We start from the raw sequence: 14,447 nt of genomic DNA, 5'->3' as shown, positions 1-14,447 counted from the left end.
TGGGATGCCCACTTAAGCCTTTTGGCAATTCCTCTACTGAATGACTGATGGGCAGGATGGCATGACAGTTAGCCAAGACTTAAGGAGGTCACAGGCAGGAGGGCTATTTTAAGCTATTTATATCCCTGCCCCTGGCATCAAGGCCCCACATTGAGAGATGAAGTGCACGAGTAAGTGAGGGAGGAAGAGAGAAAGGGAGGGAAAAAAGGGATGCAGGAACCATGCTCGAGATGACAGTGATGCATAGAGATAAAAACAAATTAAAATAAATAAATAAAATAAAGAGGTGGAAGTTTTAAGTGTGGCAGGAACCAAACAATCATGCTGTCAAACACCATGCACAAGTCACACAGAGCAGCCGCATGCTAGCTACACACACTCGTTCAAGCCTACAAAACACTACGGGTGGGCAATATGACTGTGTGCTTTAAATAATATAGATTTAGACCTGTAAACAACATCCATCAGTGTATAGTGACTGCATAAACGGCACAGTAACTGAAAGCTGCTTGAATGTCTGACCATTATGCAAATTTGATACATTTTGGTTCCCCTTTTGTTTCTTCTGAGATAATGCATTTTTAAAAAATATGTTGAATTGTTTCACTCATTTTCCATAGCCTTAAATAGGAAATTCCAATTTTCAAAATTCCTGCACAATTAAACCGCTGAGATATAAACAAAGTCAATCAGAGTGGTATGATGTGAAACGCTTCATTAGAGACAAACTCACTCACTCAGATTTCTTTATAATGGTGGTGACAGTAAGCAGGGGTTGCAATGTCTACAATGCTGCTGTTGGGACAAAACCTTGTACCTCCATCTTAGTTGTACATCTTTGTGCACAAATAAAAAAAAGCACACTTGCCCTTTACACTGTGTGCGGCCTAACTGTAGGAGAGGTGTTTCAACAACTGGAAGGTCACAGGTTCAAATCTTAGGACTGGCATACCTGGTTGTGTGGTGACACACTGCTACCAGACTAGTCTGACGGTGATGATGTATTAAAAAAAAAAACCATGTCTCAGTCCTTAGGCAGCCTACTGCTAAACATTTTGTGAAGCAACTGTCTGTAAGACAGTCAGAAATCTGGTTCCCATCACCACTGTGAACAATACCGACTTGGTACGGAGCATTTCTCATCAAACCACTTGGATTGGCTTTGTTTACATCTTAATCACAGACTTAATCACAGAATTCTGAAAAAAAATCCCCCCTTTAAAATGTGCCACTACTGCTCGTCCACAAACCTCAGACACACTAAACACTAAGATGGATATCATGCATCGTGAAGACGTCTTCAAGTATTGTGATCTTTTTGCGATATCGTCCACCCTTAAAGCACAACCACACATATAGCGCCAACCTGAAAAGAAAGAGGCACTCTTGATGAGACGGAGCGGGCCCTGTTCAGAGAAGGCCCGGCGAGGGCTGCAGAGTTGAGAGAAACCTGCAGCAGCACAATGTCCATAGATAAGAGGAAGGGGTGGGGCAAATGAGAGAGCAGGAGAGAGAGAGAGAGAGAGAGAGAGAGAGAGAGAGAGAGAGAGAGAGAGAGAGAGAGAGAGAGAGAGAGAGACACAGAAAGATCCAGGTTAGTCAAGCAAAAAAAAGGAGACGACACACGAGAATACTTTTGAAGTAGTCAGAACAACAAAAGAGCACATTAGTGTTCATTGAAGTAGAGCAATCCCGCACAGAACATACAAACAGCCGTTTCTGCCAGCGCATGATGCTATTCAACTTCTGCTTTCCTTTTTTTGTGTATATGAAAATCAGTGGTACTATGCTGTAAGTTCTGTGGGCATGGCACATAAATACTACTTAAGACATGCAGAACGTCACTTTATTTAAAAAAAAAAAAAAAAGAAGAAAGAAACTGTTCTGTTTCCTTTGAGTTGGTTACATTCTGCACACCTTAAGCAGATGAGTTTCATTTTGCAAAAAAGGGGCACAGTGATAAAAGGATACAGACAAATTTACACTGACAAACAGAGCACTTCGAGACTGAGTAAAACAAATCAGCAAAAAGCAATACAATCAAAACAATGTAAGCACAATAATCATTTGAAGCAGAAAGAATAAGAAAGGCGCTGCCATGAGATGTCAGTGTGGACTGATACATGATGATTAACGCCATAAGGAAGCGTACTACTATTGCTGACCTGAATAACACATGAAAAACAAACATCTAAACTTGTGCTTTATTAAAAAAAAAAAGTTTGCACTCATGATAAAAACATGACACAGCGTGATCACCCAGACAAAGTTCAAGACACTGCTCATCCACAAACTGAAACTGCAGTTTCGGAAAATGGACATGTGATCTATTTCACGTAAAGCTGACGCCTTGCTTTTCTCACATCACTAAGCCATGGAGAACAAACATTCATTAGAATGAGTAAAAAGTCATAAGGTCGTCTTATGTGTCCATGTGTAGTCAGGGATTTGTCAATAAGGGCAGCACAATACAGTACAGAGCAAGTCAGGGACCGTCATTCATTTAATTCCCAGTCAAAATTAACCTTATATTTATTCATTTTTCAGCATCAGGAAAAAAGCAAAAAACATTTAATATGAAGCTACGCAGAAGCTTCAACAATTAAACTTAATATCAACACTTTCAGTGGCAAGTGTGTTTAACCTTTGCCTTTATTTCTGCTTCCAATCTTTTCAGGAGACTTGCTTGCTAACAGCTTATTGGCAGCTTATCATTACTGATGGCTTGTTTGTCTGATAAGAATTCTGGTAATCTACCTGGTCTTGCATGGTTGTTAGGAGCCTTTTAATCATTTTATGACTGCTACTTTTGCTACTTATTTTCAATTAGATTTTCCGATTGAAAAGGTATAACTTGAACTAAACAGCTGTTTTGACTGGAAATTACATAAATAAAGGGTGGTCCCTGACTTTTGCACAGCATTGTACACTTTCTGTTATATTTTCCTCTAACCACTCATAATGGTTTTTACTCTTTTCTATATTTATCCTGATCAATCACAATTCAGTCCAATAAAAGTAAATTATTCTGGCCAAAGTAACGCAGCCCATTCTTTAACAACGTCATATTACTAAATTACCAACGCATATTTAATATATGACAAGGTGCATCTCACTACTTAGCAATGCTGGTATTTTAAACGTATGATGCAGCCCTAACGACAGTGAGAGAGAGTGAGAAAACGTGTATATGGGGAAGGATATGAGCTTTTTCTTCACCCAAAGGGTTTTACTGCGAAACAGTCACAAGATCCTTCTGACCTAATGTGTGGTAAAGATTACCTATGTTCCCCAGGAAGCCGTTGACCACAGTGCTCTGGTCTGGCCTGAGTGTGTTGGAGTCTTGACTGATAAACTCCAAGCTGTCTTGCAGCCTGCCAGAAAAAGCAGAGATATCAGACATGCCAAAAGGCAGGTGTGTGAGGGTGTGTAGCTCTGTGCGTGTGCATGGACATACAAGTGTGTAGTGTTGGGCGATATGACAGCGCTATCGTTACCATGATAAATTACATCACAATATGCTTTTCTGAGTACATGGTGGTTACTAGAGATGACACTGATCCAATACCAGGCTTCAGTATTGAGCTGTAATCAGCAGAAAGTGCTGGATCGGATATCAGAATGAACTAAGAATGATCTAATACTGTGACAAATCTATCATGAAATAGCACAAACTCAAAGAGTGATGTGATGTCAGCTGTGCATTTCTTTCTGTGGGGTAGTAAAGTAGTTTGAGCATGATATTCTACTTTTACATGCTCATCTTAAGTGAAGTGCTTTAATTAACAATAACTCACTTTGAAGTTGAGTAGGTTTTAAAGAAAATACCAGATCAGTATCAGTCAATACTCAAGATTTTAATATCGGTATTGGAAAAGATGGTATTGTGCCTAGAGGGTACTTCTAAGTGCTTCTAGAACAGAGGTTCTCAAACTGGGAGCGTAGATGCCAATTTAGCAGGTAAATAATGCAGCACTGAATGCTTAAACAGAATTTCGTTTGATAAGTCATAAATTAAAGTAGTAGTGTTTTTAATGTTTTTTTTCTTATTTTAGTGAGAGTGAAATGAAAAAGTAAGATGTTTCGCATGGCTCAAGCCTTGCAGAAGAAGTATGTGTGAAAAAAGTAAAAATGTTTGAGAATTGCAAGAACATGAACAACATTAAAAACAGATTTATCAAGGGCTCCCAAGTGGCATAACGGTCCAAAGTTTACCTTGTCACGTCATGAATCGTAAAAATGAATAACTAGTATTGTGATGTGTGTCTCCCATACTGGGCACCTCTAGGAGCGGAACTTACGTGTTGAGACTGCCATAGACGCTGCTCCCTGTCCGCGCGGTAAACACTTTGCTCAGCATTAGCTGTGGGGGGGATCTGCCAGTGAGACAGAGTGAGAGAACAAAGGTCATCTCTGACTGTTCATGAGTCACCGGCAGTGTGTGCATTCTGTCAGTCAAATGATAACTGGTCAATGTGACACTACTCATTCCTCCACCAACCCGCCCATGCCCTGCCCTGCCCTCCCCTTCCCTCTGCCTGCCTCACCGGATCTGATGGATTTTCAGCGTGGAGCCTTTGTAGCTCATGGCAACAGAGCCAAACATCATCTCCCCCAGCATGTTGGCATCTGAGGAGCAGCGTGGCGCACCCTAACAGAAAAAAGAAAAAGTAATGAAGGTAAATATCTTCAGCGCAAAATGCTTAGTATTGAGCAACATATACTGGGGCGGACATTTATCATTATCATGATAAATTGTGTCACTCCACACTTTCTCTTACTTGGAGAACATGGACCAATAGCATGGTTTGTTACAAAGAGACCATAAACAGGCATGTTTTATTTGGATTTAGTGCAGGAAAGTAAGTGAAAATAATTGTACAGATAATTTTTGTACTCATGGTATTGTGACGATTGTCACAAATTTTAAGCAAATTTTCAAAATGTAAAATGCAAATTAAGCAGCATTTCTATCAGATATGGTTTTGTGCATATTCCTGAAAATGACATGACATGCTTGGGGCATCAACACGAGACAAGAGTCTTGCTCACCATGCATGAAGTACATAACAGACGAATCTGAACTTTCATTAGCTCTCGGTTTTTACAGTCCTCTGTCAGTACATGGCTGTAGCCTTAACAGTTCAGAGACACCAGGCAGAGCAGCCCCTTTAATAAGAGCTGAAGTCACTGTCCCACTTCACCACCACCCATCAAACCCCTGTGAATGCCACCGCGTACATAGACCCTTAGTTGAATATTTTTTTCTACAAATTTTCACAATTAACTTTTAACAATAAACCAACTTATTCACCTCATCCAAACATAAAAGTTTTCTTGCACGAAGAAGAAAAAAAATAATAAAAATAAGAAGTGAAGGAATATACGACGTTTTAAACCTTTTAAAAATAATTAATCAGACATGTTTACAGAACCATCCCAAGTTGAACTGGTATGATTATCACTGCATTTTATAACCAGTGAATATCATTCAACCCAGTAGCTGCTCCCTACAGCGGAGCAATGGTCAGAAGAGGCAGTGTGCTCACCTGAAATCGGCTGTGTTCTCTGGGCTCCGATGCGCAGGAAGAGCTGCTGTCCAGGGAGCTCGAGCTGCCCCCCGTCGGCCTCAGCTGACAGCACTTCCCGAACATTTTAGCCTGCGTTTCGCTGCACATCTTCTGCACACACATCACAAACACTGACATCTTAGCATCAAGATACAAATCTGTTGTCCCACATGGAAAAAGTGCATTGTTTTCCGATCCATACGCATAATACACAACCTCTAAAAAACTCTAAATAGCTCACAAACACAAACAAGTCATAGTTTATATACTTTATATAAACTACTTGTCACTCGTAGTTCAGCGACAAAGTGGAGAAACTGTGGATTTTAAACTTTCAATACTACATTTAAGTTCTATGTTTATAAGAAGGAGATATTTTGAAACAAATTTGCAGTTTGCTGCATACTCATTATAACTCATCATACATTATGTGTAATGTATAGTGCAAAAATATAATTAACAAATTATCCCAATAATATTAGCATGATAATATTATTAATAAATATATTTTTCTGCTCAAAGAAACCCGATTCACCTCAGTAATTAATTGCCAGGTTTTGTGCATAGAAAGCAGAGAAATCATCAAACTGTGCAGGACACCAGCCCTATATAAAATTAAATACATTTGTTCTCAAATTAACAGAAATTGGCAATGGGTCTCGTTCACCAACCGTTATTTAGGAGACATTTCCTTTTAAAACACACTTTTTACGAAGATTCACTTTTCAGTTTTTACGAAGATTCTGCCACTCACCAATGTTTTCTACACTCACGCAAGAGCACAAACGTGCAAACAATCCTGCAGTTTAATAACCATGAATCTGATGTTGATTTTTTCTTAGGACCTTTCTCAAGAACAAATTTATGAAAAAAATTAGAAAGATATCAGTGAATGAGGCCCACTGTTTTTCATCTATTTATAGCCATCAATGTTCAGTATAATAATATTGACTCTTCTTTCTGTAAAAGACTGTGTGCAAGTTTACCCACAAGATTAAACATCTGAAGGAATCTAAAGGAAAAGCTAACAATGCATGTTAAGTTACTTTTTTATTAGTCTAATTTTTGCTAGTTAACTGACTAATGATTTGTTGTACCTGTAAAAGCTCAATGTTTTGCCTTTTTGGGCTTGGCTCTTGCTCAGGAGTGTGAATTTTAATCCTTTTACAAACAAAAACAAGCAGGGAGGATAAGGCAGGGAAAGAAAAGATTATCGGTCTGGCCTCATTTCTAGGCAAACAGTTTAAAAGTCAAACTGTTATGTAAAGGGACTAAAATAAAGCAGACTGATAAAGAGGCAGAGTTAATAAGTAAAGCCGGAGCAGGCTTGGTTTTCTGCTGAGCCCAGGCGATGTGGAATGCGTGCTTTGCTCTGCTTTGCTAATGGCTCACATCAAACAAGCGTCTCCTCGTGTCCTGACCAAGCACACAAAAGCAGCAGAGCATGTGAGCCCAGGTCATATGACTTCCTCAACAACTCGTGAGCTGGAGCAGTTTGCTTACTCGCTCTCTACCGCGCCCGCCCGCTCGCTGTCTCTATCTCTCTCACACTCGCTCACTCACTCACTCTCTCTGGAGGAACAAGATCCTCTGCCAAAAAGCATCATGTGATTGCAGCTGCAGCACAGCTCCAAGTCACAGATCTCTTGCAGCCTCACCCAAAAACATTACAACAGGCTGTTCAGAACGACGTTAGCTGAACACTATTTATTACCTGTTTATCACAACTGGCAATGCCCCTTCACACCTTTACACTACAGTGAATATAGACTGAATATAGTTCAACCAGCATTCTTTATACCAGAAAAGCAAACTCACTGTAGGTACAGTTTGTGTGACATCACATGCTACTGGTACTTGCATTACTGCTGTACATTTATGCAATACTGATAACAGACTGCTGTATTATTTATACTCTCATTTCTGTTTCTTGACCATGGCAACTTAGAATAAACATTATTTTGTTGTGTGTGCTATGTACAAAGTGCTGTGCAAACATCAGAGGCCACTATTTATTTATTTAATTTCCAGTCAAAATAGTCTGCATGAGCTGTGTGTTTCTCAAGAGATATTTCTGAATATTATGATTATCCATTTGCATGAGGCGAAAGTCAATGAAAAAAAAAATACATGAAAAAAACTTGATTTCCAAAAATGGAGTTTAAAAAAAAATCTTAAACAATCTGAAAATTGGACTCCTAACAACCATGCAAGACCTGGTAGACCACCATAACTGTCATCATCAGAAAAACAGTACTTAACGCTTTCATCCTGGCAAGCGGAGAAAATCCTCTGCTGTTTTCACACGTCCTTCCACGGAGAGGGAATAACAACACCACTGTGGGTCTAAAAGCATGTGTAGCTGTTGAGAAGCTATTACTGAGAAAAATAAATCAAGCAAAAGAAGCTGCTGGTGTTTCTCAGAACTATGGACTGACCATCCCAGGTTAGTCCAGGCTTCATTATCCCTGAATACGCTTCTTTGATTGCAAGAAGCAGAATGTGCAACTAACTTCTAAGACTGAACTCTGGAGATGCAGACAAATATCCCAGCAAATTTCTTATAATAAAAAAGAAAGGAAGTTCCCTGAAAAGAATAGAAGCCATAATAATACAGCTTGGTGGACACACTAAATACTGAAAACTCTGATATTACATTTAGCTGTTGAGGCTTTTGAGTAATGTTCTGTTAAATATGTTTTCAGCTTCCCTCCCCCGACTCTGGAAAATGAATAACTTAAAGGTCGTTTTGACTGGAAATGAAACAAATGAAAGGGAAGTCTCTGACTTTTGCACAGTCCAGTATACATTTATATGTGTTTTACATATTACAGCTTTAATCAACTCTACATTATTTTTTGTGCTTTATACTATACTATTCATATCGTGCTCTACTTTTTATGGAACAGCACAAAGCAGGAAATGAACTTGCCTGGCTCTACACATGGAACTACCAGATAACTTTGTTTTGTTTTGGCTTTATGGTATGTGTGTGTGTGTGTGTGTGTGTGTGTGTGTGTATGTACGCAAGTAGCCTTGTGTGCGCGTGTGCGTGTGTGCGCGCAAGAGGGAGAGAGCCTGCAGCAGCCTCATGACAGCTGATGACAAACGAGCTGGAGACGTGAGAAAGGGAGAGCACGGCGGCCGTCATGTGAACGCTAAAGAATGCTTACCCATTCAGTGTCAGCTGATGCTATTATTATTGGAGATAAGGCCTCCAGTTCAAACCGGTCAGGACCTCTGTGTGATGCAGCTAAGCGAGGTGGCTAAACTCCCTGACGCTTCTTAACTTCTTCTGAACGACAAATACAGACATACTGGGGAGAGGGGTGTTTAAATGTGTAAGTACAATTCAGAAACGAGAATCTGAGATACGTCTCGACTCTCTGGGGTGCGAGTTGAGCCTCAGGTCAAGTCTAAGCAGAGAATTTTAGCTAAGTCTCAACACTGGCTGCAGTTTTTTCATTTTACAAAAGCAAAGCCCTACTAAACGCAGCCTTGACACAGCCTCAAATACTGGGCCTTTCCTTATGGAAAAATCTTCAGTCTGATGGAGTAAACAAAGCGCTACAGGCAGTAAATGCAGTACTTAAGGAAAGAAGCAAAACAACTTGAAACGGTTAGTTAATAGTTTGAATAGTAAGTATGCTACCTAGCTAGAATGATGGCTAATCCAGCTGTAAGTTTTAAAGTAATTTATTCTGTAACTTCATAAAACTTCAGCTTAATTAGCTATTTTGCTAGCTAGCATACTTGCTAACTAAAGTATATGCTAGCCAAACGTTTAAGTTGATTGACAGCTTCCTTCAAACACCACATTTACCAAATGTAGCGCTTCACTTTGCCCATCAGACCGAAGGTTTTTCTATAATGAAAGGCTTGTTATTTTAAGCCGTAGTCAACCTGATGCCACCGTGTGCTGTGGAAGAATGGCTTTACTGTAATGACTGTGCATGACCGCAGAAAAGAAAAAGCCCAAAGTCACCCATGTAAGGCTGGAAACGAAAGCTTTCATTCTTGTACCGCATTCAGGGTGGCAGTCCTAGTTTACTCAATGTTGTTCCATGTTTCGCTGAAAGTCATAAGTCTCAAATCAGTTAAGGGCGGGTTTAAGGCGAGTCGCAAGTCAGTCAACATGTGACTTGAGTGGGGCTTGAATCACCATCGAAGGTACAATTTATGCCAATAAAGCCTTACGAACCTGAGAGGACTGTGAATCATTTGAGTCAGAGACAGAGGGAGAGATATGAAAAATGAATTCTCACCGTGACCGAGGCGTCTTCTGCACTCCTCTTCTTGGCATTGGAGTCGAAGAGGACATTTCGGCCTCGTCTCTCGCAGTCCTGGTAGACGATGAGGCGGATCTGACCGGGCTCCAGCTCGGGGGAGGGCCAGCTGCAGGGCACACACATATGAACGTGAGGCAAAACGTGGCAAAGCTCCAGCACATGCAGATCAACTTCACTTTTACACAATCCCACTCCTCCACCCGTCTCCACGAGTCAGCCTCAGGAGCAATCAGAAAAGATGGACACACTGACAGCTGACTAATAAGCTTTCCTGAGCTGTCAGCTGGCATTGTTGCGGCCTAGCATGCCAACAGCAGTGCCATCATTGCAGTCATTCCAGCTGCAGCCGCAACAAATGTGAGGAATGGGGCTCGTTCTGGGAGACGCAATAGCCAGAAGCCAAATCACAGAGTATGAGGATTTGGGCTTTAGTCTGTCTGAGGAACCTACCAGGGACAGGTGTGGTTAGTCAAATATACGTTATTCAAATAGCAAAACATCTTAAGCTCTACTGGGAGTTAGTTTTACAAGAAAAGGTTCTCTACTGTAATTACAGAGATAAGAGAACTGACCGGACAATTCGCATCCGAGTCATTTCCCCAAAATTGCCACATATAGCCCCAATTGAAAGGTTGCTACTACTACCTCCATATTCATTCAACTACAGAAAGCCATTAATTTCACAATTATTACTGTCAAACTAAAAACTACACATACAGAGTAAATTCATACTGGCTTAAAATCACAGATCTCATTGACAATCTCAAAGCACTGGTTCTCAAACCGGTCCTTAGGAACATCCAGACAGTCTACATTTTTGCTCAATCCCTGTGTTGCGAGTTGGGTTGGAGCAAAAGTGTGGATCCCCGAGGACCACTTTGAGAACCACTGACTTAATAGTACCACTACCAGGTAAAGCTAATATTAAATAAGGATTTAGATTTAGCTTTAACTCATTTAAATCAGAACATTCATCTCATTGTTATAGCCAGATACTAGACTAATAATTGTATAAATACCATCTTCAGATTAAGTCACAACAAGTATGCAAACTGTGCCACCAAAACAGATTTTAAGACACTAAAATTTTTCAAGAATTTATAATATCGGTCAATATAATCGTCACACTGTCAAAAACGGCCTTCACTAAAACATGTGGGTGGAGGGAGGTGGAATAAACCTGAGGAGGTCTCATTGTTTATTGAGTTCTAGGGTGCAGGGGAAAGGGGAGGTGTGGAACATCCAAATCACAGGCTGGTGTTATTTCTGGCCCCTGCGTCAGAATGGACGAGAGAAGGACCAGAGGGCACTCTGCTCGGGCGTCATGGTGGACATAGCTGTTTACCGCCATGGGCAACACTACATTCCACACGCCTTCACTCATTCAGCTTCTTGGTCCTTGGAGTCATTGTCCAATTGGGATATCCACATCATGTGCTCCACTAGAGTCAATGTCAAAGTGAAAAATGACTGGTCACATTAGGTTGGCCCAGTTGACTGTTCCCCATATAAAACACTTAAACAAAGGAATCTATTTGGCTACTGCTGAGTTTTCTTGCAAATAAGTTTACCAAAGAAATATGTGCTTGAGTTTTCTTCCCCCCCAAACAAAAAGTTAGGCAGAGATGGGTCCACCCACTGCTGCATTTAAACAATTTAGCTCACAGCCTTTGGGGATTCAGCATTCCTAAACCAAGCCAAGAAAAACCTTACACTATCAGGCAGCAGCCTGTTAAACACAGACTAGACACGTCATATTATACAGAAATCTAGGCAAAATAAAAATATGAAATAAAGTCCCACAGTGGATTAAAACATACTATGCCACATACAGCTGAACCACAATGAACAGATATTTCTAAGCACTGGGTAATCCTGCCGCAAAGCAGGTTTCGCTTCTGAAACGTCAGATCTGTCTCGTCTCAACCTGAATTCACTGAAACTTCTATTCACAGCTTGCTCACAGCTGTTACAGGTTGGATGAACATTAGTACGAAAACTGCGAAGTTCACAAGGGATGAACACTACAAGTAATAAAAACTTAGAAGCACACTAACATGAAATATGTAAACCCAGCTAACCAGAAACTAAACAGTATAAATAAACTAAATATCTTCTCATCCTGACCACTGGGTTCACTAAATGTTTAACTAGTCAGGTTTTTGTATTTGAACTAAAACTACTGAACTCAATCTGATCAGGAACTAGTCATTTAAAACTTGCAAATAATTCAAACTGATTGATCAGTCCATAGTACTAGCAGTCGAGCAGCAAACCAATCCTTGAGCAGTTGTCCAGAACCTCCTCAACGTTACGCAAGACGGTCATGGCTATAGCCAATCCCCAAAGACAACTAACGCTCTCTAATCCAGAGGCAGCAGGACATGACTGACCCAGTCAAACCACACAAATCGTCACACCAATTCACCCGCACAACCTCAATTCATTCCGTCTAGCCCTTGGCTTCAGACATCCTGCTACAGCGCCAATTCAAATTAGGGATTCAAAGCCCAAACGCGCAGCAGACGCAAGCAGGGAAAGAGTGGCCGGGTACCTGGGCATCGTTGTGGATCTGCCAGTGTCTCTCCTCGCTCTTCCTTGGCCCTGCGCTTGCCCTCTCTCTCACTGGAGCGAGCGCTGCTAAGAATAGCACTGAACTAAATTCACAAATCAACATGAGACTGTCAGGTGACATCCGGGTCGGGTTGGATACAGCCTGGACAAAGGCATCTCTGCGAGGGCCGATGAATGGATGCAACCCTACTGGCTGCGGCAACAAAACTAAAGAAAGCGAGAGCTCGGGCCATCCAGTTTGATGACGCCTAATCCGAATCCCCCTCCCAAGGACAGCAACCCTCGGACTGCAAGAAACACCCCTCCTCTCCAAATCTCCTCCCATGATGCTGAGCCCCTGTATTTTACCTAGGGGGTTGTAATGCTCCATGCTCAAATGGAAGCTGCAGGGTGGGGTAGGTGCAGAGAGACTCAAGAGTTACATAAAAAATATCCTGGCTGTGATGCAATTGTTGCCTGCTAGCTAGGATCATCTTGAACGGCTGCACCGGGTATTTTTCCAGTCTGTGGCCTGGCTGCAACTGTGGAATACTTCGGGATGAAAATGAAACCCTTCTAGGTCGCTAGGAACGATCAGCCTAATCATGCTTTCTGGCGGGCGTGGGGGGGTGGTTAGATGGGGGTTGCAGAGCTGAAAGCAGCTGCCTACTAGCCCTTCTTCATTCGCTCAAGAAAGCACACACACAAATCGAGGCTACACGATATGGACAAAATACCAGCATTGCAATTATAGTGCTACACACTGCAATATATTACATACGTACTAACCAATTAATAACACGACATGGTGAAATATTGGCCTGCTTTATTTTGATTAAAGGAATTTATTTTTGTCAGACTACATCCACAGAAGTACTCATATAGAAACGTGATAGGTGAAGATACTTACTGTACACTGTGAAAACAATGATGCTGTTTTTATATTATGACGGTAGGCAGTCAAATGCAAAATGGATATTCCATTGTTTCCAAAGGTGCAGACTCCATCACGGCCAGCGGTTGGTGAAACGCTCAGTCAAGAGTTCGATTTTCCCAACTTTTGCCGGCAACTTGCCTTCACACATGATTCAACGCATTAGCTAATGACCAAGGGCTTAATTAGCTGAGTTTGCAGTATTACAAGAAGGAAACCACTAATCATTGCAGAGCTGTGGCCCAGAAAGAACCCAGTCTGACACTCCTGCGAAACCACCTGCTGCGAAACCACAGTTCCTGCAAAACCAGTCTGAGGAACAGTCTTGAATGAAAACTCAAAAATGGCTATATGAACATTACTTAGCTGATTTAAGCTTGCAATTGGGGTGATTCAGTAGGGTTGGGGATGAGGTGTAATAAGACACTAAATAAGACGGCAGAGGTGGGCATTATGATAATTTTATTTTCTGAGCATACTGTGGATATGACGGTACTTGAACATTGTTCAACCGCATGTTTCCTAAAAAGACAGCATAATTAGGCCTGGTTGATTGGATTTAGTGCTGTGCTGTATGTAAAATGCTGAATAAAATTAACTGTAGTAATTGTTTCTTTTTTGTCTGTACCAGCTGTTCAAACCTGTAACAAAACTAAATATCACCAATCGTAAAGATGTCAAAGTATTGTGGTGTTATATTTTTGCCATATCGCCCATTGCTTGCAGCTACTTAAAGGTTGTTTGATGTACTTCAAGGGAATTCTTGATCTTTTTCCACCCAAATCACAGCTTTGCCTGCTCTCTGAAGGACTGCCATCAATTTTTTATGCTGATCCATAAAAACGGTAACAGACGCTGCAAGTGACATGTCTTTTTAAGCTTCGCTTTGTAGCTTACAGCAATGACCATGCTGAAAACTTTTCTTGTACTCCAAAAACTGGAACGTGCTTCAGGTGATGACTGATGCATTCCAAACTCACATGAGCCACCACTGGCAGATGATGTCACACCGAGACATTCCAGGAGTGGTCAAGTTGAAAGTGCCTCAGACTAAAGCAACCTGTTATGAATCACACACATCATCTTAGTTATCATTGTTCC

At 41.1% G+C, this 14,447-nt stretch overlaps 1 protein-coding gene across 4 annotated transcripts in view; it reads right to left on the bottom strand.

Annotated features, from left to right (window-relative positions):
• The window catches only part of fnip1 (folliculin interacting protein 1), a 33,020-nt gene that overhangs the window by 11,972 nt on the left and 6,601 nt on the right, over positions 1 to 14,447 (bottom strand). For 2 of the 4 annotated variants that reach the window (XM_036587985.1, XM_036587989.1), the window contains exons 2-7: positions 9,836 to 9,965; positions 5,550 to 5,681; positions 4,548 to 4,651; positions 4,302 to 4,376; positions 3,283 to 3,374; positions 1,367 to 1,450 (exon numbers count right to left, since the gene is read on the bottom strand). In XM_036587985.1, the coding sequence (XP_036443878.1) occupies positions 1,367 to 1,450; positions 3,283 to 3,374; positions 4,302 to 4,376; positions 4,548 to 4,651; positions 5,550 to 5,681; positions 9,836 to 9,965 (617 nt within the window). Of the gene's footprint in view, positions 1 to 1,366; positions 1,451 to 3,282; positions 3,375 to 4,301; positions 4,377 to 4,547; positions 4,652 to 5,549; positions 5,682 to 9,835; positions 9,966 to 12,413; positions 12,854 to 14,447 lie in introns of those variants that run through there. The other 2 variants (XM_036587986.1, XM_036587987.1) reach the window with 2 other exon arrangements.

This window comes from Colossoma macropomum, unplaced genomic scaffold, assembly GCF_904425465.1.
Source record: "Colossoma macropomum unplaced genomic scaffold, Colossoma_macropomum, whole genome shotgun sequence".
NCBI lineage: Eukaryota > Metazoa > Chordata > Actinopteri > Characiformes > Serrasalmidae > Colossoma > Colossoma macropomum.
The sequence above is the reverse complement of the archived record's forward strand: the minus strand, read 5'-3'. Positions and strand labels throughout refer to the sequence as shown.